The 25,471-nt window shown below is 41.6% G+C and overlaps 1 protein-coding gene across 7 annotated transcripts; it reads right to left on the bottom strand.

Annotated features, from left to right (window-relative positions):
- Positions 1-159: 159 nt before the first annotated feature.
- On the bottom strand, positions 160-25,400 carry CENPU (centromere protein U). 7 transcript variants are annotated; one of them, XM_045018035.1, is made up of 14 exons: positions 25,244-25,400; positions 21,093-21,174; positions 19,132-19,174; positions 17,020-17,137; positions 16,149-16,272; positions 14,936-15,032; positions 14,056-14,187; positions 11,599-11,671; positions 10,440-10,560; positions 8,869-8,947; positions 7,799-7,846; positions 2,607-2,668; positions 1,390-1,546; positions 160-532 (listed from the first exon to the last, which is right to left on the bottom strand). In XM_045018035.1, the coding sequence occupies exons 2-14, from the start codon at positions 21,137-21,139 to the stop codon at positions 395-397; spliced, it is 1,239 nt and encodes a 412-aa protein (XP_044873970.1). In that variant the 5' UTR covers positions 21,140-21,174; positions 25,244-25,400; the 3' UTR covers positions 160-394. The 7 variants fall into 7 exon arrangements, with proteins under 7 accessions (XP_044873970.1, XP_044873966.1, XP_044873968.1 ...); XM_045018031.1 differs by having other exon boundaries at positions 17,020-17,173; XM_045018033.1 differs by having other exon boundaries at positions 21,093-21,210; positions 25,244-25,399.
- Between the last annotated feature and the right edge of the window lie 71 nt (positions 25,401-25,471).

The following is a 25,471-nucleotide window of genomic DNA, read 5'->3' on the forward strand; positions in this document are numbered from 1 at the left end:
GTAGCACAAAAACGTTCACCTCAAACTTACTATACATCAAAGTGAAAAACCACACATTCCCTTCACAATTGTTAGTAAATCTTTAGAAACATATCAACTTTTCTCACAAGAGGCTCACATCACTTATTTATAGAGGTGAAAGATTTAAGTCAGAAGCAATTTAAACACAGTGCTTTGTTTTATTAAATGCATATGGTAGTATTTAAACAATTGCTGCTTCTGTTATATCAGAAATTAAAGAGTGCAAACACAAAATACCAAAATCTAAATGGAGTAGGAATGTCATAACCATGTATATTTAGCACCTTACCACAAGTAGTAGCTATCTGTATATGAATATGAATACACTTAACTGATGTTAACTGCTTAGTTGCAAGAAGAAAGTATAAAGCATTTACAATTTCTCTGGCAGCTCCTTTTTCTGCAAATTCAGAAACTCTTGTAATCTTGTGCTGATATTTTGAAAATGACTTTCAGCTCTTAAAATTCGTTGAGATTCCACCAGAAGAGCAGGAATGCTGGAAGTTCCATACTGTTGTTGGAGGAAAAAAATTACAAGGCTTTACTTTTAACTCTTTGCAAACAAACATTGTCCAATTACTTGCCTATTATCCCATGTATTCCATTTGTCTCTCATACTGGACATATTTGAAAGAGTGGATTATAATTTGATGTCACTCTCTCCAAATGTTCTATTCTGCATGTTTAAGTCAAGTTAAAGTTTGGCTATACTAAGCATAAACCGATACACCTCTATCCCGATATAACACTGTCCTCGGGAGCCAAAGAATCTTACCGCATTATAGGTGAAACCACGTTGTATCAAACTTGCTTTGATCCACCAGAGTGCGCAGTCCCACCCCCCCGGAGCACTGCTTTACCGCGTTATATTGGGGTAGAGGTGTAGTATGTCCTAAAGTGGACAGCTTCCTTAGACAGAGGTCAGCAGTGCCCTAGAAGAAAGACTATATTCCAGGCCAAGACAATTCCTGTACAGGACTCCTACACTACTTAGAGAAGCTCACTATCAGTGCTATGCTGCTGAACAGACGTTCGAGCATTAAAGAGGGTTACAAAATTCACTGTGAGGTTTGAGAGTTAGCAAACACTACCATCTTGTATGTAGGGAAGCTCCTGGGCACCAGGGTTTGACCTACATCTATAAGAAAACAAATTGACTTTGTTTCTCACTGAACTTTTAAAAAGTAGTACACTACATGTGTGTCCTGGATACCACAGCACTGAAGTTTTTGCCATGCAGTACAAGGCCTTGACAGACACCAACATAATAATATTGCTATCTGCCCTGAATCATCATTTAGTTTCTTCTCCCAAAGAGACAAAACTTGAATTAGCTAGTGCAATGTTGTAGAATCAAGATGTACTTACAATTACTTTTTCTTGTGGGTGGTCTTCTCTGCAATTTATATATTGTTGCTGCACCTCCTTTAAATCAGTTAGGAACTGGGTTGCATTCCTGAGAGAAGATTCTCTCTCTTGTAGCTCAGCATATTCTCTTTGTAGTTGCTTCAGTTGTGGTCCAGTCCTTAAAAAACATCAATACTTAAGGACTGTGTTGTGAATTTTTCTCTTTCAGGAGTTACTTTGAATGTACTGTTTCTACTGAACATGACTTAATGGGGTCATAAAAGTGTAAAATGCAGACAGTGCAACAGCCTGGTATTTTTCTCAATTAGGATAAATCTTTGGTAACTAATTGATAGCAATATGGTCCTTTAAATTGTGCATACTGTTTACGTTTTTATTTAATAAGAACACAGATATTTAATGTCAATAATACAGTAATTCTTCTGACAGGAATCCAGCGATCACATTTGTGATCAAGGGGATTCTAGGAGATGGCTTTTGCCAAGGAGTACAATTTAAAATGGATTTACACATTACATTTAAGTAAAATAGAGCCAACAGTATTCTTCCTCTATTTTGAGAAATATCCTGTTTCTTATAGTAATGGAATATGGCATTAGGCATTCTGTGACTCCACCATACCAGACTGCTGCTTCTTGGGAAACATCCTACCCCTGTAGGGGCAGTTAAAATCAGAATGTATTGCACATCTTCAAGGCCGAGTTCTATTAAGGGAATCAGGAAGTTTACCCAGCAAGATTAAGGTGAGCTATACTGGGGGTGGGAACAATGCCACACACACTGTTCCATGTTCAGTGTGTGTTAAAATTTAAGTAGTCTTAACCTATCTGATCATGTTCTCACCTCCAGTCATGCAGCTGGTGTATTTCTTACGGAACGTGTAGCCCAACTGGCAGACATTATCCCAAGAATTTAGAGTAGCTGGAGATAGTTTGTGAAAATGACTGCCTGTTTCTATTAGGCAGTTCCACAACTCCTGTGGAGATGGAGTGGTTAATTTTAGCTCTTGCAAATAGGAAGGAATACATATGTTCAGCTGGTACAGGCCGTAAATGTTTCATCTGCTATTTACACAAAGAAAGTCAGTTAATGACAAAAGCAAGAGTTACCTTAGATTTTCTGGACAGTAACAGGACTCCTCAATTTCCACTGATAGGCTATTATTGTATGCTTTAAATCAATATAATCACTATACAGTTCAGCAAATGGAAACTTACCGAATTAGTTCTTCTCTAACTTCCAGCAAACGCCGTCTTTTCTTATTGATGTCTGTGATCACCTATAATATAATTAAATGAAATAGCAGTCTTTCAAGAGTAAGACAGTTAAATGACAAGGTAGATTTCCCCCATGCCCCCGACTCTGCATTCTGAATTGACAATGCTCTGGGTTCTAGACATGGAAAATCTTGAGATACCAAGTCGTACAATTCATGACAATGTAATATATGGAAGTGCTATTATAGGTATTTTTTTCAATAGGGTCTCTAACATTTGTTAGAATTTTCTCTCTTCCTCCATAACGTGTACAGTTGAACTCACTGTAGTACGGGATCCTTGTTCATCCAGGCACGTAAATCCCAACATTTTAAAAAAATTTCAAGCTTTTCAGTTATATTTGGCATAAGACACTGGTGTAGAAATTTGTTTTTTATTAATACTTATTTGGGAGGATCTCTAACTCAGGGAGTTGCAAAGCCAATCATAATATAGGCACCCCACATTCTCATCTATAAAAACCTTTACACCACAGTATATACAATTACACTTTCACAGATTTTTTTTTTTTTACATGTAAGAATAGCATGACGTTGTTTATGTAGTACTTTAGGATCCTTCAGAATGAAAGGTGCACTGTACATTTAAGATTTTTCTATATTCTTTAATTCAATTATTTAAGTACTTAAAACTACAGCCCTAATCCTGCAGGTTGCTCTGCACAGAACAACTTTTAGCATTGGGGCCTCAGTTCTGAATGTCTTCATAGAAAAGTTCTGATTTAGAACTTGATTATATAAAGACAGAAGTTTAAACAAGAAAGCTTGCATGCAATGTACGACTCGGACTGATAATCACTATTTAAAAACAGTATGATTAAAAACATTTTTAATCTACCAAATTATTAAATGTAATTTTACCAGGAATCCCTTCCTGTTTTCCCCCTCTCAAATCTCCTTCATAGATAGATTCATAGACTTAAGGTCAGAAGGGACCATTATGGTCATCTAATCTGACCGCCTGCACAATGCAGGCCACAGAATCTCACCCATCCACTCCTGTAACAAACCCCTAACCTATGTCTGAGTTATTGAAGTCCTCAAATTGTGGTTTAAAGACCTCAAGGTGCAGAGAATCCTCCAGCAAGTGACCCGTGCCCCATACTGCAGAGAAAGGCGAAAAACCTCCAGCGCCTCTGCCAATCTTCCCTGGAGGAAAATTCCTTCCCTACCCCAAATAGGGCGATCAGTTAATCCCTGAGCATGTGGGCAAGACTCACCAGCCAGCACCCAGGAAAGAATTCTCTGTAGTAACTCAGATCCAATCCCATCTAACATCCCATCACAGACCATTGGGCATATTTACCTACTAATAATCAAAGATCAATTAATTGCCAAAATTAGGCTATCCCATCATACCATCCCCTCCAGAAACTTATCAAGCTTAGTCTTGAAGTCAGATATGTCTTTTGCCCCCACTACTCCCCTTGGAAGGCTGTTCCAGAACTTCACTCCTCTAATGGTTATAAACCTTCATCTAATTTAAAGTCTAAACTTCCTAGTTTATATCCATTTGTTCTTGTGTCCACTGGTACTAAGCTTAAATAATTCCTCTCCCTCCCTGATATTTATCCCTCTGATATAAAGAGCAATCATATCTCCCCTCAGCCTTCTTTTGGTTAGGCTAAACAAGCCAAGCTCTTTCAGTCTCCTTTCATAAGACAGGTATTCCATTCCTTGGATCATCCTAGTAGCCCTTCTCTGTACCTGTTCCAGTTTGAATTCATCCTTCTGAAACATGGGAGACCAGAACTGCACACAGTATTCCAGATGAGGTCTCACCAGTGCCTTGTATAACAGTACTAACACCTCCTTATCTTTACTGGAAATACCTCGCCTGATGCATCCTAAAACCGCATTAGCTTTTTTAATGGCCATATCACAGTCATCCTGTGATCAACCAATACTCCAAGGTCCTTCTCCTCCTCTGTTACTTCCAACTGATGTGTCCCCAGTTTATAACCCAAATTCTTGTTATTAATTCCTAAATGCATGACCTTGCACTTTTTATTATTAAATTTCATCCTATTACTATTACTCCAGTTTACAAGGTCATCCAGATCTTCCTGTATGATATCCCGGTCCTTCTCTGTGTTAGCAATACCTCCCAGCTTTGTGTCATCTGCAAACTATATTAGCATATTCCCACTTTTTGTGCCAAAGTCAGTAATAAAAAGATTAAATAAGATTGGTCCCAAAACCGATCCCTGAGGAACTCCACTAGTAACCTCCTTCTCCAAAAAATATTGAATTTACATTCAAAGACTAGAAGGAAGACCTAGAAAACAGTGGTTTGAGACACTGATGGAGGACACAGAGAAGGTTGCCATCAGTGTCTGGAAGATGAATTTTACAAGAATGCTGACTCCACTTGATGGGAAAATGCAAAGGAAAGACGATGATTCAAATATACTAGAATTGCTGGGTGAGACTGATCTGCTGTTTTCAGGGCTGGACTAAAATATGCTTGTGAATTAGAGGTGGGAAACGTTTTTCGGACAAATAGCTTATTCAACAACAAATGCAGTTTCGATCAACCCAAAACTATTTGTGAATTTGATGTGAATTCATCAAGTAGTTTCTGCCCAGAAGATTTTTTGGGACTTAAATGCCAGGAGAAGGAGGCATCTCTTATAAACTTTAGCCCAATGGTTAGAGCACTCACTGGGGACATGGGAGATGCAGGATCAATTCCACCTTCTGTGTGATGGTGTAAGGGGAGACTTTGGCAAACCAGTAAAGTGCCTGAAACCACTATGGCTTATGGTTAAAGGCAGCCAAGTCAGCAAGCTGTAAATTGGCCATTCAGCAGTCTCAGCATGACCAAGGCAGAAGAGGGGGGAGTTTTGGGGTGCCACAAAGGGCAGCTTGACCCCGCGTCCTTCCTGATGAGAATTGTGTTGAAGTTGCTGATACATGCATTTTAAAAGAGCAGGATGTGCCTCAGGAATGTCTATTGGGGTCTCAGGGCTCCAAACTCTGGAAAAACCCACCCCTGGATAATTCAATTAGAAGGAGCCTCTTGCTTGCCCATTGGAACTGGTTGCTTAACAAGTTTTCTTTAAGGGACATGTCATTCTATTACTAATGTATAAATAAGGGGAAAAAGCTTGAGATAGTTGGACTTGTTTGGGGACTCCCCCTCTGGATACATCTGGCAGTCCCCACCAGCAGACGGAAGATTTGGCCACCGGAAGCCTGCCGCTGTTTCACTCAAGAGCCACACTCAGCTTTGGTAATTATCAAGGGTTGAGGGTGTTTTACTAATCTGTTGCAGACATGTGGTCCTGCCATGAGGGAAGGGGACTGGACTCAATGACCTCTCGAGGTCCCTTCCAGCCCTACAATCTATGAATCTATGTATGTTAGTGCTTGACACTAAATAAAGTGTAGCTTTAAGTGAAAGCACTCGTGTTGTCCTGTTTGTGCCAGCCATCTATCGGTCGGACGGCCTTGTCTCCCCTGATTTATTTCCGGACACCACTTCGCACAGAGTAAAAGTTACCAAGAGCTTTGGGTTGAAAGAACCCTATGTAACAATGGGGGATATTTGAAATCAGGTCTCCTACATTAAGAAAAATGCCCTTACCACTGGCCAATGGGATATTCTAGGTCTCTCTGCCTCTCGTACTGAAACTGTTCCACTTTGTATAAATAATTAAATAGCCACTGGAACAGGAACTTGAATGTAGGTCTCCCATCTCTCCTAAATGAGCACCCTAAACCACAAGCTATAAAGCAATGATACTTGGATCTCAGTGGTTTAGGAGTCAAATTAGCGATGAACATTACCCAAAAGAGCCACAGTAGTGTGAATTCATTGTTTCGTTTAGTATAATACTATATATTCATATTTAAACAGTATGACGGGGAAATATATATTATTCTCACAGCAAAAGAACTGACGAAGTATTATTTTATCAACTACAATTAGTTATAACATAGTAAAAGCATCCTGATTGGTTAATAATTAAAATCAGAATGTGTTAATATCATGTGCTCCAAAGAGCTGCAGGTGACACATTAAAGCAGCTCATGAGCCTCAGTCTGAGTATCACAGCTATAAAGTCATTCTCACTCTGTCCCAATAACTATTCATTAGTGGCAATTCACAGTTCAGTAGTGCTCACACTTTCTCTCAAGTAAGAGTACACCTTCATATAAATGAAGCACAAGGCAAAACAGAGTACCATACTATAATTAAGGCTATGTTTTAGTCACGGGTATTTTTAGAAAAACTCATGGACAGGTTCCCGGCCAATGGGAGCTGCAAAGCCAGCGCTCTGGGTGGAGGCAATGCGTAGAGCTGCCTGGCCACGCCTCTGCCTAGCAGCTGAGCAAGGGGGATGTCACTGCTTCTGGCGAACCCCCCAGGTAAGCACTGCCCAGAACCCGTCACCCCATCTGGTGCCCCTGCCCCCTCCCACACCCATTCTGCTCTCCTGGGGGGTGGGGGCTTAGACTGCCCCCGCAGCAGCCAGTGCATCTGAGATGCCCCTGCACCAGCAGCTGCAGAAGTCACGGAGGTCACGGACAAACTCGCAGCCTTAACTATAATCAGAGTACTCATTGCTTATTTTTTTTCATGTAGTTGTAGTCACAGCATGCATCAGTAGCAAATCAATGGCAGACCCAATCCTGACGGAATGGAGTTTAAGCATACATTTTGTCTTTCCTTTTAAATGATACTCTGACACCATTGCTGTGAAATAAATACTGAATAGTGTGTCAATTTATTTACTGTATTTTTTTTTAAACTGTACACCACACCCAAGATTGTTAGCAGAGATCAGAATCTGGCATATTTACAGCTTTTAGTAATTCTTGGTTTATACAGTTTGCTCACTGGTTACTGAACTAGCACAACTGATTAACAGTCTAGCAAGTCTGGCAAAAAACAGTTTCAAACTGGATTTTTGTTCTGTTTGATTTTTTTAAGTATATTACAGACAGTGTTATTCCCAGATAAAATGTGTTTCACAAACTTTATCCAGGTATATTTGTATTCTAATAATTTTAGAAACAAACATCCAAGTTTGGTTTTGCAGTTGAACATTGGCTCTATACATTTCTGTCTCTAAATAAAACATAGCATCATTTAAACACTATAAAGAGATCATTGCTCTATTTTACCTTAGCATTTTTTCTTTTCAAATCCTTCAGTTCCTGGACTTCTGTTATCTACAGGTAAAGGAAAACATTGTGTATTGACAGGAAAACCTTTCCGATCTTTTCTTCCCCATCCTTTTACTCTATAATCACTGCTATAAGAATTACCTTTGAAACACTTTGGCTTAAATAAATTAGTCACTGGTAATTCTGTCTGGCATGTCCTTTCCCCAGCCCAGAACAAGGATTGTTATAAAATGCTACTCTCTCCACCACCAGGAGGCAAGGCTGTCACTCTCTAGCTCCCTATCTAAAAATCCCAGGTTCTTTACCACCTTGTTATAGAAATGCGTGAAGTTTTGTTGTTTCAAATGATTTATTAACATGGACAATTTTAACGTTCAATTATAATTTTAATATTGATTGTGGCAATGGTCATAAGTAAAGACCAAAATTCTCAATTTATTTCACTAAATATATCTATATTTTAAATCTTAATCTCCACAGCTATAATTACTGTTCTCTCCAGTCAGTGGATAGGTCTGAAAAATGATATTGCAAAAGTCTATTCTCCATGTGATGTACGTCAGAGGCCCCTTAAAAAAACCCCTAATTTTAAAGCCCTGAACATGGCCCCCCTGCAGGCACCAGGAAAGGTATTTCACAAATACAAGGCTTCTGAGGCAGATATAGAAGACGTACTGTTTGTATCTTGGCAGACCTTCAGCTCTATAAAGTCTCAACCCTTCAACTTGCATCCACTTTGCAGAACTCCTTGCTCATTGGTAACTGCACAAGAGAAGGTCCTTGTCTCCCAAAAGCTAATCCAATCCTGTAATTTATTGTCTGTGAGCAAACCGCTGTGCCCAGGTGGAACCCCACTAGAGTTCTTGCACAGGTGCAGTAGTCTGTCCATGTGCAGCAAGTTGGATTAATTTTATATTATTGGATTAATCCACAAGGTGGATTAATTTTAAAATGCCCTGAGATGCATCAGTAAAAGACTACATATAAAAGTAGCAGGTGTACAAGTATTCTGACAAATTTTACAACCACCTCTACACAAATGTTTTTATATTTACTACTATACTTACAGTATTAGTGAGTTGGTCCTTGAAGCCAGAATAGAAGACCTCAATAGCTTCCCTGCAAATCCTAGACTCCACCCTTTGTCTGGAAGTTGGGGAGGAAGGGAGTAAAATAAAACCAGAGTTGGGTTAGTATAGGAAAAAGGTATCTGTGCTTATCTGAGTATTTCCTTTCTTCAAGTAGCAAGATCTACAGATACTAACATTGGACTTTCAGCATAGGAGGCAGAGACAGACCTGTCAGTTACTGGCAACAGCCTAACTCTTCCCCTTGAAGAGTTTACCAGTTGTGATGACTTCTGCAGCCAAGAATTTTAGTGCATTCAGCTTCCCCCCTCCACCCCCCTTTTCTTTTATGATTAGCATATGCCTACTGCAGAGCTAAGGAGATAAAACATTGGGTTGGTTTTTAAATCAAAAGTTTTTGTTTGTTTTGTTCATCCCAAGTTCACCTGGGACTGGTTAGTTCTTTGGACATTGCTACTTGAAGAAAGGAAAGTTTCCTATTCTTCAGTGAGGCAAGGTCCACAGAAATTAGCACTAGGATTTTAAGAGCAATGAGACTTTCGGGGCAGCAGGAGGTAATGCCAATAATAAACTACATATAGGGCTTCCCTTCTGCACTTTTTCTAACTTGCCTAGTGAAACAATACATCATGAAGAACTTCTTTTTAGGGGTAAATCCACCCAAGCTTGCAAGTCTTAGGCCTGGTCTACACTGGGGGGGGGGGGGGGTTCGAACTAAGGTACGCAAGTTCAGCTACGCGAATAGCATAGCTGAACTCGAAATACCTTGGTTCGAAGTACTTACCCGTCCTCACGGCACGGGATCGAAGTCCGCGGCTCCCCCGTCGACTCCGCCACCGCCGTTCGCGGTGGTGGAGTTCCGGAGTCGACGGGCGCGCGTTCGGAGTTCGATATATCGCGTCTAGATACGCGATATATCGAACTCCGAGAAGTTGATCGCTACCCGCCGACCCGGGCAGGTAGTATGGACGTACCCTAATATGTAGAATTTAGCTAACTTGTGGGACCACTACCAGTGTTTTTTCACAAATGCTAGGAATTAAGAAGTTATACAGTTATTAATTAACTACAGGATAGATGTTTTATATTGAATAAGCGCTTCAATTCTGATTAAGAGACCTAAACAGCAGATTGAGAACATCAAAACCCTGTTAAGACCAAAAAAAAAAAAGTTGCATTTTAAATGAGCCTCAAAGCTGACTGCTTCAATGGAAATCAAACAAACAGAGCCCATGAAACCAGCTTAACAAATGTAGGATATTTCCAGCCTCTCCTGGGTCTTGATAGATCAATGTGCATCTTCAAGCAGATATTGAGATATATCGTGTTCAGAAATTGCTCCCCAATCACAATAGCTATCCATAATAGCAATATTTATATTTGGGCAACACCAAATCTGAGGCTAACCTCCCTAGGATCACATCTTAAAGAAAATGCCATTTGTATCACAGAAACTATAGGCAGTCATCTAATACATCCCCTGGTTTCAAGCAAACTAAATATAGTGTGTTAATTTGGAGTTTTCAGTCCAAGGAAAGCAAGATACTTACTTGTAGTCTGCAGTTATCTTCTCATACTCAGCCAGAACAACATCCAGTTCTGTAATATCTTGGGAAAATCTTTTCAGCCCTTTTGGGCACCAAATCTGTATAGAAAATGGACTATCATCAGCTGAAACAAAATAAATGACTAGTTAAAAGAAATACGAAATCAAAATGTTTGTTTTAAAAGAATGTAATGCTACACAAACTGACTTGCGTTTTACAAACTGACTGACTTAACAAATTTGAATTTTCTAAAATGGTAATTATTTCACTTGTCTAAGATATACGCCAGCTACCTAGAATTTATTATGCAAATTTTAAATTAAAACAATGTGTGAAAAAGTAACATAAATCTTATTTCATAGTCTAGTGATATTCAGTAAGGGAACTGCAAGGTGGGTTTTGCATAAATAACTAAGGTACATTGGTAATTGTTAAAAATAAATTTTACTTTTACATCCAACATTCTGAATGTCACCAACTCTGCTCGGTAGTAAAATACAAAATCCTGAAATATACAAAAGGTCTGATGCACATATTTTACTTTGCAAGAAAGTCTGCATTATTACACTCAAGACATTTAATATAAAGCTTAAAGTCTATAGTTTTTCTGAAATGTACACAGTGTTGTTGTATGAAGGGTATATAAACACTTATTTGGGACAAACCACTCCTGGCCACTATGAGTATAGTATATAGCCCTCCCAAACTCATGCTGATGAAGTCTTTATATCACACCATCATGTATATATTGCATTTGTTAAGGGAAAACTACTTTATGAATATTTTAGAGGGTTCTTAAGAACTGAACTGGGAACATATTTATGTCCATATATAAAGCTAACTGCATAACCCCAACTGGGCAGAATCCAGAGGGAGTCAGAAAAACATCTGAAAACAATATCAAATAGTTTGTCTATACCTAAAATGGTCACAATCTTGAAACCCAGTATCTCATGATGTTACAGTGCTAGTGAGTGAGTGCTGAGTCCAACTATATAAGAATCTCCCTATTCCAATTATATAAGGCTCCCATGTCTAGCCTTACTGGGATGCAAAATACCAGATATCAAAACTATTTTTAGGAAAACTCATTAATGGCTAATGAGGAAAAGTTACAAGGAAGTTTAAAATTATGAAGAGAAAAGTATCAAATTCCTTTTACCAGAAGGATCTAATGCACTCTTTTGTGAAGACTTCTTTGGTTTCACATGGGATTTAGCACTGTTCTTGGGCTTCTGCAATACAAAATGCAGCAGACTAACTTTCAAGAACAATTACGTTCAACCATTTTAAACCCATAATTATAATTAACTATTTCTAATGATAGCAGTTGGTAGTAACACTAGTGTAGAATCACCACAGGCATTTTAACAACTGTGTAGTCTAGATCAGCTCTGTGCAGAGTTTTGACAACACTGATAATGCTGCCAGTGAACAAGAGATGCCAGATTGTTGATATCACTGGTAATGCAGTGGGAATGCTAAAGCTGCATCAGTGGGAATATTTTGAAGAGAAATGCAGTTGGCAATATTATTGAATGACCTTATTGAAATGAATGCATCTTTGGGGTCCATAGTATTAAATGAATGGTTTATTTATTATTGTGGTCCAGAAGTGTATGTCACCTCTTGAGGGGTGGAGAGGTGGCACCTGGGGGTTCAGAGGACAGTACTGAACAAAGCATCAGATAAGAATAGACTTTTGGAACAAAAAGCGTTAAGTGGTTTTCCTGGGGATTCTCTAGGGTAGTGCTTTTCAAAATGTGGGTCATGACCCAGAACTGGGTTGTGGAATGGAAGAGACTGGGTCGCAGCAGCTCTGGTCAGCACCACCAATTGGGCTGTTAAAAGTCCCAGCGACAGTGCTGCCCGGCTAAGCCAAGTTAGTCCATACTTGTTCCAACACTATGCTGCACCCCGGAAGTGACCAGCAGCAGGTCTGGCTCCTAGGTGGGGGGGAGGGAAGGGCACAGCACTCCGCATCTGCCCCCGCCCCAAGCACCAGGTCCGCACTCCCATTGACCAGGTACCAGTCAATAGGAGTTTGGGGGAGGGGCGGTGCCTGCAGGCGAGAGCCACGTGGAGTCGATTGCGCACTTCTACCTAGGAGTCGGACTTGCTGCTGGCCGCTTCCAGGACAGGCAGGAAGTCTGCCTCTGCACCCCCTGCTGTGCCGTTGACTGGGAGCCACCTAAGGTAAGCCAATGCCCCAATCCCCTGCCCCAGCCCTGAGCCCCCCCCAAACCCAGAGCTCCTTCCTGCACCCCAAACCCCTCATCCCCAGCCCCACCCCAGAGCCTGCCCCCCCCAGCCCAGAGCCCTGCCCCCTCCCACACCCCGAGACCCTCCAAACCCAGAGCCCCCCCTTACACCCCAAACCCCTCATCCCTGGCCCCACCCCAGAGTCTGCACTCACAGCCCAGAGCTCTGTCCCCTCCTGCACTCCAGCCCCCGGCCACAGCCTAAGACATGCCCCCCACAAACCCGGAGCCCCCTCCTACACCACAAACCCCTCATCCCTGGCCCCAGCCCAGAGTCTGCACACTCAGCCCTGACCCCCTCCTGCACCCCAACCCCCTGCCCTAGCCCGGGGCCCCCCACACCCTGAATCCCTCATTCCCAGCCCCACCCCTCACCCCACCCCTCTGCCCCAGCCCTGAGCCCCTCTCACACACCAAATCCCTCATCCCGAGCTCCACTGGGTCGTGGGCATCAATGTTCTTCAACTAGGTCGCCAGAAAAAAGTTTGAAAACCACTGCTCTAGGGGCACCTGGTTATACAAAAACCTAGCCTTCTGAAGCTAAGTCCTGAGGAGTGGGCCACTGTCTGCTGATCACCTGTTGCATGAGACCAAGATCAAAGGGCCAACTGAACTATTCATGGTGGTTCTGAATCTGAGACAGTTGTGAACTTGTAGACACAGGGATAACCCAGTTGTGGGTTTTCAAGGACTGACACCAACTGAGCCCAAAGTTGGAGTTGGGGTGACCTCTGCTAAGCTTTTCAGCATGTGTGTAGGTTCTTTTATTGTTTTTAATGTTTTCTCTGTAATGCTTTCCCCCTAAGAATAAATGTACCTATAAAGAGTTGTGTGGTAACTTATGCCTGCAAGCAATACACTGGGCATAACCTCTGGAGAGAAAGCAAAGCACAGACACTGGCCAGTTTAGGCAGTTTAGCTTGCTGAGGATATCAGAGTGTAGGCAGGGAACTGTGACATCTGGAAAAACCCCAGTCAGGAGGGAGAGAGATGTGGATCTCTGCCCAAGAGAGGTGACAGCTGAGAAGCCAGAAGCTTAGCACTGAGGCCTTGAGGGATCACATAGGGGGAATACGGGTGCAGTTGCCTTGAACTATGACATGTATCACATGTGAAGCTGCACAAGGTGAGAGTATTTTGAAGATAAATGCTAGAGTAGACAAGACCTCTGTGTTCAGTTTTCCCTCTGTCCTACCCCCTCACACCCAAAACTATTATTCGTTCCTGAATACAAACAAACATTCTCCCTCTTTTTAAACAGATGAGAGGGATCACTATGTGCTTTAGTGCTTAATTCTAAGGAGAAACAAGATTTTAGAGGCATTTTTGATAGATTTTGTAGTTGAGACAACTTTTACCTTTTGTGCATTTAACTTCTTCACTAAATCTGTAACCTTATTTGATACGCTGCTTTCTGAAGAGCTGTTCCTCAATGCTAATGCAGATGGTAACTTAGATTCCTCCACATTGGTCTTGGCATTTCCTGATATCTATATAAAGAATAATTTAAAGTAAATCTTCACATTTTTAAAAAATGCAAAAGAAAAAAGGCATGAACAGTAACAGTCTGAAAGATCTAAACTCTACTGCTTTAAAACTATAATAAGAACTTTCTTTAGAAGTTTGAGATGTCATGAACAATCAAAACGAGTACAGTATCCTGTGATGGTTTCAAAACGACATTTGAAAGTCTTTTAAAAAAAAAACCAAACAATTATTCACACTACATACTTCTGAACACTAAAAGTCAACATTAGTTTTGACTCTCTTTTCTGGCAGGCCAGCAATAACTACACAGTAGGGCTCCACACAGGAAGTTCTCAGCATGAAAGACACTAGGATTGTGTGAGGTAGTGAATTTAACACACCAGTCAGGTCAACATGTAAGACTTATATGGTGCACTACTGCATAGCTTCTCTCATTAAAAGCTGCCTGGCAGAAATCTGCCACTTTAATAGAGAGCTTCCAGGCTGACAGAAGATAAGATAGAAAATGTGACAAGAGAACTTGTATCAAGAGACTAAGTGTGGTGGAAATGCAATGTGTATGCGCTTTGAAGGAAAGCCACTCATAAGTGTGTCAAGTTGATTAGCACCAATATATATTTTAAAAATTAGTTTTAGTAATTAACTGAAAATTCTACTCTTACAAGTCTGTTGTAAACCCTTTCCTCTGTCTAATCTGACTATGGCATAGAATATGTTCTAAATAAAAGTTATTGATATATTCTTACAAACCTTTTTCTGTATCTTATTCTCCTTCAGGGATTCATCTTCAGAATCCTCTGTCTCTGATTTGTTATCTTCAGGCATTTTCAAGCTACAGTCATTTTTTCTAGAATAAAGATGAGCAATAAAAACTCTCCTGACACATAATTTAAAAATAAAATAAATAAAATAAAATCTGTATCCATGTGTAACCCATTACATGCTAACCAATGGGTTGCACATTTATCCTCCACATGCTTTATTTAAACAACAAAACCAAGGGTTCATTGGTGACCTAATGGAGGTGGTTCTGTACAACCTTGCAGGAATCCCAGGTTTAATTTCTTCTCAGTTTTCAATTCCCAGGTCATCAGCTTCAAGAAGTGCTGCAGCAGCCACATATCCCTCAACAGCAACCCCCACCGTCAGTTTAAGAAACAGAGTTAAAAGGCTCTGAAAGAGTTCAGCTTGGAGCTGACTGGCCATAAAGATGCCTGTGTTGCCTGGGCCCCAAAAGCAGATGAGGTACACTTGGGAAATTGGGATGGAGGGGCTGGGGAAAAATGATCTTCAGGAGTTCAACAGGGATGCAAAAGGTTCCCTGAAAGATCAAACCCACTATTTTTTTTTCTTGATAACTTCATTCAAGCAAGCGTTACTTCCTATTTATACCAAATCTGTTTTAACAAAGCAGAAATGTATGAACAAAAATTGTTTTACAATAATTTGAAATGAAGAGGAATTTTCTCAGGTCAAAGAAACTATATCAGACTCAAAGCAAATCGGATTCCCTTTCAATTGTTTTTTCTAATATTTTCTTTGCCATTTTTGCTGAATAGTAGTCATTTGCAACTAGAAGTCTCACTAATGGATCAAATTTTTTTAAAAGCCTTTCAATTCCTCCAACACAATCCTGACATCCACAACATTACAGTAAGAAAGTCTTAACATACACAGATGTAAATTATAAGCAGTACATGGTTGGCATAATGCAAACCAGAATTCTTTTCCCTCCGACCTGCTGACTAATTTGGGCTTTGGCTTCTTACTTGGACGGTTTTAAGCAGGGGCATTTTAAAAGACAGCAATTGAGATAGAATGAGGACATTTTTCACCATTTAAAGTCTCTCTCGAAATAATGGGATGATCCTGAGATAACACCAACGTACAAAAGCAAGCTTAAGTTTTCCAAACATTGTCTAATAGTTTTCCAGGACTGGAAAATATTTTATTTTCACTGTACCTTGTTTCTGCATTTTTCCCTTGTGGAGATGAATCAGAAGAATGACTAGCTGACATGTCGTGTTCCTCTTCCTGCAATTCCACATTCCCACCAGCGTCTACAGCAGTGCTGTGTAAAGGGTGATCTATATATAACAGAAAAACAAACACAGAAGTTTGCAACTTTGCTTAGGCAAAGCACTTGGCTACACTAGCACTGTTTTGCTATATTTCATACAATTGGGCATTGTTATGATTCGTATGTCTACTATGTGTCTTTTTCAAATTAAGTCTTATTTGAAAATACACTGTTTAAAATTTTTGAGAGAAGAAATTTGGGGAGAGCAAGGGGTGTCTATCAATGGGCCTCACATGAAGCATGAAGAGTGATTTTAATATTTCACCAGAAAATAATTTATATATGGTTGAGAATAAGATCTTTCCTTTTAATAATATTTGAAAGTGACAGGACAATGCCTCTTCTCCTTGCAAATGTTTAAAAATATCTCCACATATATTCTTAGGATTGCAGAACAGTTTCTCTTGACAGTTCTCACCACCTACAAGCACAAGGATGGAGGAAGATGACAAACACCCAAGAACCATGAAAACACTGCCGTTTTATATAACACCACCTTACAAGGGATGCTCTGCTATGTACTTCCAGGTTTACTATCTTAAACTTTTATATAGCACCTTTCACTGTGGTATACAAGCACTACTCAAAATTAAAGAGTACAAAAGCCCCAAACAAAAAGAGGTAATTTTCCCTTGTCATTCCCATAGGCAAGGAGTGACACTGAGGCTTTTGTTTATGGTTTTTAAAATAACTTATGTGCAAGATAACTTGTAAAAATAATGTATTAAACAATTTTAAAAAGTTAAATACTAACCAAATGAATCATCAGGCTCCTCAACTTGCCCAGTCTCAGTTATCTTCAATATCCTTGAGACATCTGGTTCCTCACATGGAAGTAAGTTACTGCGAGGATGGGACTTGGCTTTGTATTCCTGGGTGGATATTAAAGCAATGTCTTCTACATCCAACTTTCCAATGTAAAACAAATTAAATATAATGACAACAAATTTAAAATACTTGAATAGTATTTAGAATTCAAATTTAAAATAGAATCCATGACACTGAGCTATGGTGCAAAACACTTGAAAGGGGACATGCATGCATTTTCTTTTTTACACTTATTTTTCGTGAGAAGAATGTAGGTAAAGTGAAGTGATACATATTACTATTTTGTATTATGCTATGGTTTGAGCATTGGCCTGCTAAACCCAGGGTTGTGAGTTCAATCCTTGAGGGGGGCCACTTAGGGATCTGGGCAAAAATCAGTACTTGGTCCTGCTAGTAGAGGCAGGGGGCTGGACTCGATGGGTCCCTTCCCTTCGGGGTCCCTTCCAGTTCTATGAGATAGGTATATCTCCATATATTATCAGTTTTAGTAGTACATTATAAAACTTGTAAGAAGACACAAAAGATCAGCACTTTCTAAGAACTAATCTCTTTTAAAAAATCGGATTATTTTTTTCTTCAGACAAGGAGGGACATTTTCAGCCACCCCCCTTGTTATTCATATTACTGTTGTGTGTCTAGTCATGGATTTCCACTGCTGCAAAACTTGCACGTTAAAGAATGAAATAATTTTAATTTGCTGAAAGTTCCAAACAGCAAGTGTAAGTAGATCATTCAGCACAAGCTGCTCTATATTATGAGAACAAGGGAAAAGGCATGCTTAAAAGTCACCTATAGGCTGAATTTGTTGGCCCAACCAGCTTGCCAGTTTTATGTATGTAACTCCCATTGATTTCAGTGAGAGTTGTTCAGGTGCAAATGAAGATCAGGGAATGAAGGGACATCAATCACCTGCATTTCTAGTCTACAAGCATAATATAGTTCCCCAAGTCAAACTTTAAGGTTTTCACTTTGGCAACGAAAATAAATGCACTGAATATTCCTGTTCTGGATGGTCTCTATTTTTATCATGGGATAGTTATCAAATGTTTGTCAGGATCTGAAAACTAGCATCACATTTTCAAGCAAACTGTCCATTTTACCTCAAGGCACATCACTCTCACAAAAGCTGCAAAGCAGCAAGATTACAAAACACAGTTCCCACAGAGGATGAAAGCTCATCCATACAGGCAGACCCCTATGCCCATAAATAAGGGTTAGCTTTCAGGATCTAGACCAGCAGTGAGACCAGGGCCACATCTGGGAAAAGAAATTGTATGGTGGGCCATGAATGCTCGCAAAATTGGGGTTGGGGTGCAGGCTCAAGGGTGGGGCCAGAAATGAGGAGTTCAGGGTACGGAAGTGGGATGCGGCGGGGTGTGTGTGTGTGTGTGGGCTCCAGCTGGGGGTGCGGGCTCTGGGGTGGGGCTGGGGAGTTTGGGGTGTAGGAGGGTGCTCTGGGCTGGGACAGAGGGGTTCAGAGGGCGGATCAGGGCTGGGGCAGGGGTTGGGCTGTAGGCTCCAGCTGGGGGTGCAGGCTTTGGGGTGGGGCTGGGGTGCAGGAGGGTGCTCTGGGCTGGGATCAAGGGGTTCGGAGGGCAGGAAGGGGATCAGGGCTGGGGCAGAGTTTGAGGCATGGGGAGAGGCTCAGGGGTGCAGGTAAGCAGCGCTTACCTCAAGTGGCTCCCAGAAGCAGCAGCCATGTCCCCACTCCAGCTCCTACGCAGAGGCGCAGCCAGGAGGCTCTGCATGTTGCCCCATCCACAGGGACTGCCCCTGCAGCTTCCACTGGAGCACTGGAGGGGGCTATTGGAGCACATAGGAACCAGAGGGGGACTATGCCACTGCTTCCAGGAGCTGCATGGAGAGGCCCCTGACAGACCCCACTCCCCAGCGGGAACTTGAGGGCCAGCTTAAAACAGCTGGTAGGCCAGATCCAGCCTGTGGACCGTACTTTGCCATCCCCTGATCTAGACCTTCAACAGCATGGCACATTTATACTTTATTCTTTTTAATTGACTGCAAAATTAAGGTAACTTACATCCACTTTATTTCTTCTCAATTTTTTCTTTGAGGTCTTCTCACTATTAAATATGTATAAAAGAAATTAAATGTACAGTTGAATATACTGAAGTTATTTAAAAATAAGTCCACCCTAAACCTACTCTCTTTTACTCTTCATTCCTGCATTAGAATCAGGGCTACATTACTTTTATTATATTACCCGTGTCTAGCTTCTTATCAACAACAGAGCTTAACCCAAATGACAAAGGAAATGCTCAAATATAAGTTTATTTAATGTTATATATTTACTTTTTAAAGAAAAAAAATAACCAGGACTTACTCCTCAACAGACTTCTATTTAGGCAATACTTAATAGGAGGGGCATGAACGGCATAAACCCAGTGCTACGGTTTCTCCACAGGGTAAACAGTTTACAGAGGGCCTTTGTCAGCAAGAAGTTAACTGCTCTTTTCTTGGTTCAGATAATCTGGCCAGTTATTAGTGGGGATTAGAGCCATCTCTCTCCTCCTATTCCCTACCCACACCCTGCAGAGAAAAAGCAAGTGAGAGAGTAGCCCTGCTTACTTCTACGTGACCAAACCTAAGGTCCAGGTAGCCTGCATAGTGTTGGATGTCTCATCCAAGTCACAAAATTAGGCAACTGGATATTTTGCATTAAATTTAGGACCACTTCTGTAGCAGCAGTAGAGTTTTCTTTTGGAGGGTAATAGATGATGATTAAATAGCAGTTTCAAAGTGAATTTCATACATGAAAGGGAAACTAGCACTTTTTTGTTAAAGCAAATTAAATTTGAACGCAAGCCATAATAATCAAAAATACCTTAATACAATATGCTAATTCAGAACATCTGAATAGTCAGCACTTACAAAACTGTTCATAGTTGGCATGTCTCTGAAAACTATTACCTGTGGATTTGGAATAGAATTTTCAATTTGACTGCTGACCTGAATGTCATGCTAATTGGGGCACTTGTAGGAAAGAGGTATATTACAAATAGTCCATTACCTCCACTAGTTAGTGGCAATATTGTTTGAGCAAGGTTTTCTGTTAGTTTGTTTTCTATTTAATATTTGCCAGACGATTTCAACTTTAAAAATTAGCTAGTTTAAGAGAAGTATGTTGTATGCTTAAAAAATTAATGACAGGTTTCAGAGTAGCAACCGTGTTAGTCTGTATCCGTAAAAAGAACAGGTGCCACAAGTACTCCTGTTCTTTTAAAAAAATTAATGTACAACACCTATATTTTCATACTATATACATATACACACAGCATTTTTAATAGTTTTTCCATTTGCAAAAGAGAACTGTTACCACACAGTGTTAAAGATTTACATTAATAAATGCTTTCAGTTGCAAATTATTAATATAACATATAGTCTTCAAATTTATACTTAAGTAAAAATTGCTGAAAAATCTTTTTTTTAACTTGTCTTCCAAAGTTAAAATTCAGAGTAGTGTGTTTTATCTAAAACCTGGTGATAGCACCGATATCTGTGAGAGGTAGCAATTAAGTTGTCAACTACTGAACAAGCAACAAAGGTCGAGATTTTTTTTAAAATGGGTATTAAAGTTAGGTTCTTAGGTTCTGATCTTACATTTCAATGTAGAAGAGCCCAACATAAGTCAGTAAGGCTATGCATGCATACAGCAGTTCACCCAAGCACAGCCAATTGCAAGACAGGGACCGTAACCGTAACACCTTATTTAGGCCCTGACTCAGCAACTGGGTGTATGTGGGCAGCCCCTATGCCTACAAGGAAAAAGCCACCCGATCAGGCCATAAAGCTCCTAAATAAATTGCCTGATTTTCAAAAGTGCTGAGCACTTAGCAGCACCCATTGACTTTAGGAACCCATTAAAAAAAAAAATCAGCCTCAGCGGTCTCAATTTAGGTGTGTGCAGGTGAATTGTTTCAGTTCACGTTAAAGAAATGGGAGTTCATTAGTAAAGGAAAATTTATAGCATCGTTTACTTACAGAGCAGGCACGTGGCTTTTACCATGCATCTTCCTTTTCTTATCCATGTCACTTACAAAAGTTTTGTATTCAAATGCCTTTTCTGAAATGACACGTTAGTCTCCATTTAACGTGGGACCTGTCCTTTACAAAAAGAGTACATGAAATGCAATGTGTGTCTATAAAGTTACCTGTACATCAATAACAGAGCACTACAGAGTCAAGGTAGTGCATAGACCCATGCAGCACAGGGTAGTACTGGGGCCCACGGGAGTGAGGGTGGTGTGGGGAGGGGGAGTTAATCCAAGCTGCTGCTGCAGGGGCCAGGATGGGGAGTTCAGAGCGATTTTGCCAAACGCAGCCAGTACCTCAGATTTAGCTAGGCAAGAAAACAGAATCAGTTCCCCCCCGCCTTCCCTCAGCCCTTTCCCATCACTCAGCTCCCCTTCTCCCAATATGCACTGAGACAAGAATAGATTTGGTTTCTCAGAGTTAGTTGCAATGGGATATTAGCAGGGTCATGATGTGAACATATCTGACACACACATACCAGCCAACACACTCCAACACCCAGTTGCCAACCCCTTCCACTCCCAGATATAATCCTTGACATAAACAGCTCCTTTGAGAGCCTCAGCCAAAGGAAATAGTTTCAGTGTGTAAGAATTCTGTGCAGAGAAGGCTGACATCCTATCTGGAATAAAGCAGATATCATGTGCCTGCAATAGACACTCGCAGGGGTCAGGAAGGGATTCCCCCCCATCCATCTTCTGGGTGTGGGAGTTGGGATCTCCTTCCTCTGAAGCATCTCACTTAATCATGTCCCTGCCATTGAGGGGGCCTTGGGTGTTGGTATGCTTCAGTCCTTCCTGTGGGCTGTAATACTTGGGTGTCATTTCAGTTGTTGTGTTTCATGAGGTGGTACTGATGGTTTGTGATATACAGGCAATCAGACTAAATGATCCTGTGGTCCCTTCTGGCTTAAACTTGAATCTTTGGCAGGGAAAGACAATCCCACTAAACATTCCTGGCATGCACATTGCCACAAAAGTTGAAAGCAGCCCCTATGGTAGCACAATACTGCCAGAGCCCCAGGGCTTAGGCAGTGATTTAAAGGGCCCGGGGCTCCACACGAATTCGGATATAATGCGGTAAAGCAGCAGGGCTCAAGTGGCGCTTTAAAGGGCCCAGGGCTCCCCGCTGCTTTACCATGTTATATCCGAATTCATGCTATATTGGGTCCCGTCTATCAGGATAGAGGTGTACCTGGGCTTTCAGAACAAACATACCAACAATATAAAAGATATTTAGGACTATTTGACTCACATCCCTTCAGTGAACTATTGGGCTCAGAAAAAGAGATCAGAAAGAAGCGCCACTTTCAAGCTGATTGAAAGAACAAACCTGTGCCATATCAGCAAAAAAGTATAGGCCATCATTTGTGAGCTGGACCCTAACGGACAACAATCAAAGTGTATTACTGAAGTCTCTCTCAACCAACTGGCACAGCAACTCCTCCGAAATAGTAAACCAGCCCACAAAGCAAAGCACATAATGAAACAAGTCAAGCAGGTACTTTGCTTGCTCCTCAGGATCAGAAAAATCCGCAATGAGCAGCCTAACATCAAGGAGCTGACAACAGTCTCAAAAATTCTGAAATGTTGAAAGGCAGCTAGATATTTCATGTACTATATTACTATACTCTTATCCAAAAGTGTATAAGTGGCTACTTGATATCTTTAATTCTTGCATGGAGACAACGCAGATATTCAGGCTGTGGAGACAAGCTGAAGTGGTTGTGCTACTCAAACCACATGAAGACCTTAACCGCAAAGAGCTACCGACAACTATCCCTACTCTGCTCAGCCTACAAGCTATAAGAGCAGATGATAACAGGGGAATAGCACCAATAGCAGAAGGGCAGCAGCCTGATGACCAAGCTGGTTTCCACTGAGTACGTCAATACTGTGGTCAAGTTGCAAACTTACCCCAATAAACCCAAAATGACTTTGAAACCCACAAAATTACAGAGGCTGTCAGTAGCTTATGACACTGAACCATCTGCACTTCTACTGAAAATTGCAAGAATTTTGAGAAATAGCAAGATGGTCCAGGTTATCTCTTCCCTGCTTGAGAATCAACATTCTGTCGCAATAGATAGTCTGAAATGTCAATGGAGTACTCAACGGAATGGATTGCCCCAAGGTTCAGTGCTATCACCCTTTCTTTTTTAATATGTCTTCACAAATGACCAACCAGAATCCCCTGATTTGCAAAGATTCATTTATGCAGATGATCCTTGCTTTGCTGCTATCCAATCAGAAATACCCGAGGACACCGAACACATTCTAACTGGCTCCCTGAGTGTACCTGGAGAAAGCCATCATACATAGCTCTTGAATGCCAACCCTAATAAGACATAAGTATGTGCCCTCCAGCTGAAACACCATCGGCCTAAGTAAAAACTCCAGATAATGTAGGATGCTTCTATCCTTGAGCATTATAAACATCCGGCGTACCTTGGGGTCACATTAGACCAAATGCTGACATTCAAAGAGCACATAAGGAAGCTGAAAAACAAAAGTGAATTCCAGGAATTATGTACTCCAGAAACTGGCCAGCATAACATGGGAAACTAACCCGAAAGACTCCAAGCAACCAATCTCACCCTGTGTTTCTCAACTACAGAGTACTGTGCCCCAGTATGCTCACACTTGAGCCACTCAAACAAAACGGTGTTGGGCCTGAATAAAGATATAGCAGACAAAACAGTTATGCCAACCTGACTGAAGTCAGGCTAACAGAGGTTTCTGGGTAATCCCAGAGTGGAAAATACTGAGAAGCAGCATGTTTCACAAAGCCCTGGGAAAGAGTGAGATAAGTGAGGGGGCTGCATTCCTGGCATAGTACCAGCTGTGCTGTGTTAGAAACAGTGTTTGAAGAACTGATAAGAAACCCCCAGCTTCCCAGTGCTCTTATTGTTACTCCCTGGTTTGGTTTTTGGTTTGTTTTTTACTCCCCTACATTCCTAATTTTTGGTGCTTGTTAATAATATTTTAACAATCTAATGTTGTAGACATAGGGATTAGGCATGCGTGTATATTAAAGGTATCTAGTTTCTAGTTGTTAGACAAAGGGGGGTGGGTTGCTCAAGTGAATAATTTATGACGTAATAAAACTGTCTATATAGGCTAATACTAAGCTGTAAAGGGGGGGCTGGTTCTCTCTGGAGACGAGCTGCTCTCTATTGATAAGTGCACTTGTCAATAAAGAGCTTTTGATCGGACCTTGCTGGTGTTGCCTGTCTCTCTGCGGTCAGACAACGAACTTTGCTGTCGGGGTTCGAGTCCCTGACAACGGTAAACTTAATCAGTAGGATCATCACAGGTTCCTTGAAACTGACTTCCCACCTGTCGCTATACCTTTTCACAGGGACTGCACTACCATTAGGCAGGATTCCCTCAGTAGAAAGAAACAAAAAACAGGTGCATGATCCAAGACAACCACTGCATGGACACAGTCCACCATCCAATACCTGGCAGTCCAAGAAGAGCTTTGCCTCTAAATGTCCCTTTCCCTGAAAAACCACTTTGGAAGGCTACAACAAGGCAGGAAAGCTGATGATCCTGGAGAACCTGGGTTCCTTTGGAACAACTCCCCCAGGCACTGACCTGGAACACAAACACTGGAGTACTCAGCCTCAGGTGAGCGCTGGGGTGGCAAAGACTGGCTGCAACACGGAAGTGGAAGCTGAGGGTGGACCCCAAATGCTAATCGGAAGAGCCTGGGCAAACACTTGCATCCACTTGATGTAGCCAAATAGGGTGACCAGATGTCCCGATTTTATAGGGACAGTCCCGATTTTTCTTATACAGGATCCTATTACCCCCCACCCCCTGTGCCTATTTTTCACATTTGCTGTCTGGTCACCCTATAGCCAAATATGTGACACGGCCAGGGCCTGACTGGGGCTTTGGAACAAGAAGTTGGGATAACGACCCAGCCACAGCCTCCTCTGCCCCTCCCTCCCCCTCAACTACCGCCATTGCCCCGCCCCATCATCCCTACTGCCCCAGCACCCAGCCCCACCCCGACACCCCCACTACCTGCCCCGCCCAGGCCGGGCCGGGCCGCTCGTGATCAGGCGGGGGGGGGGGTGACGGGACACGCACCAACCGAGCAGCAGAACGGCCTCCGGCAGCCCCTGTCCACGCTATGTAGGTGGGCAGCGGGGGGAAGGGGAGCGGCGGCGGCGCTCGGGGTGGGCTCAGTAGTCGCGCCGGGGGCCGGGATGCGCGCGCTCAGTAACTGCCCCCGGGGCGCGCGCTCCCGACTCAGACAGAATCTTCCCGCGACAATTCTAACCGCCCCGTGACTCACTTCCGGCCCTGGCGCTACTC

This window comes from Mauremys mutica, chromosome 5, assembly GCF_020497125.1.
Source record: "Mauremys mutica isolate MM-2020 ecotype Southern chromosome 5, ASM2049712v1, whole genome shotgun sequence".
NCBI classification, from domain to species: Eukaryota; Metazoa; Chordata; order Testudines; family Geoemydidae; genus Mauremys; species Mauremys mutica.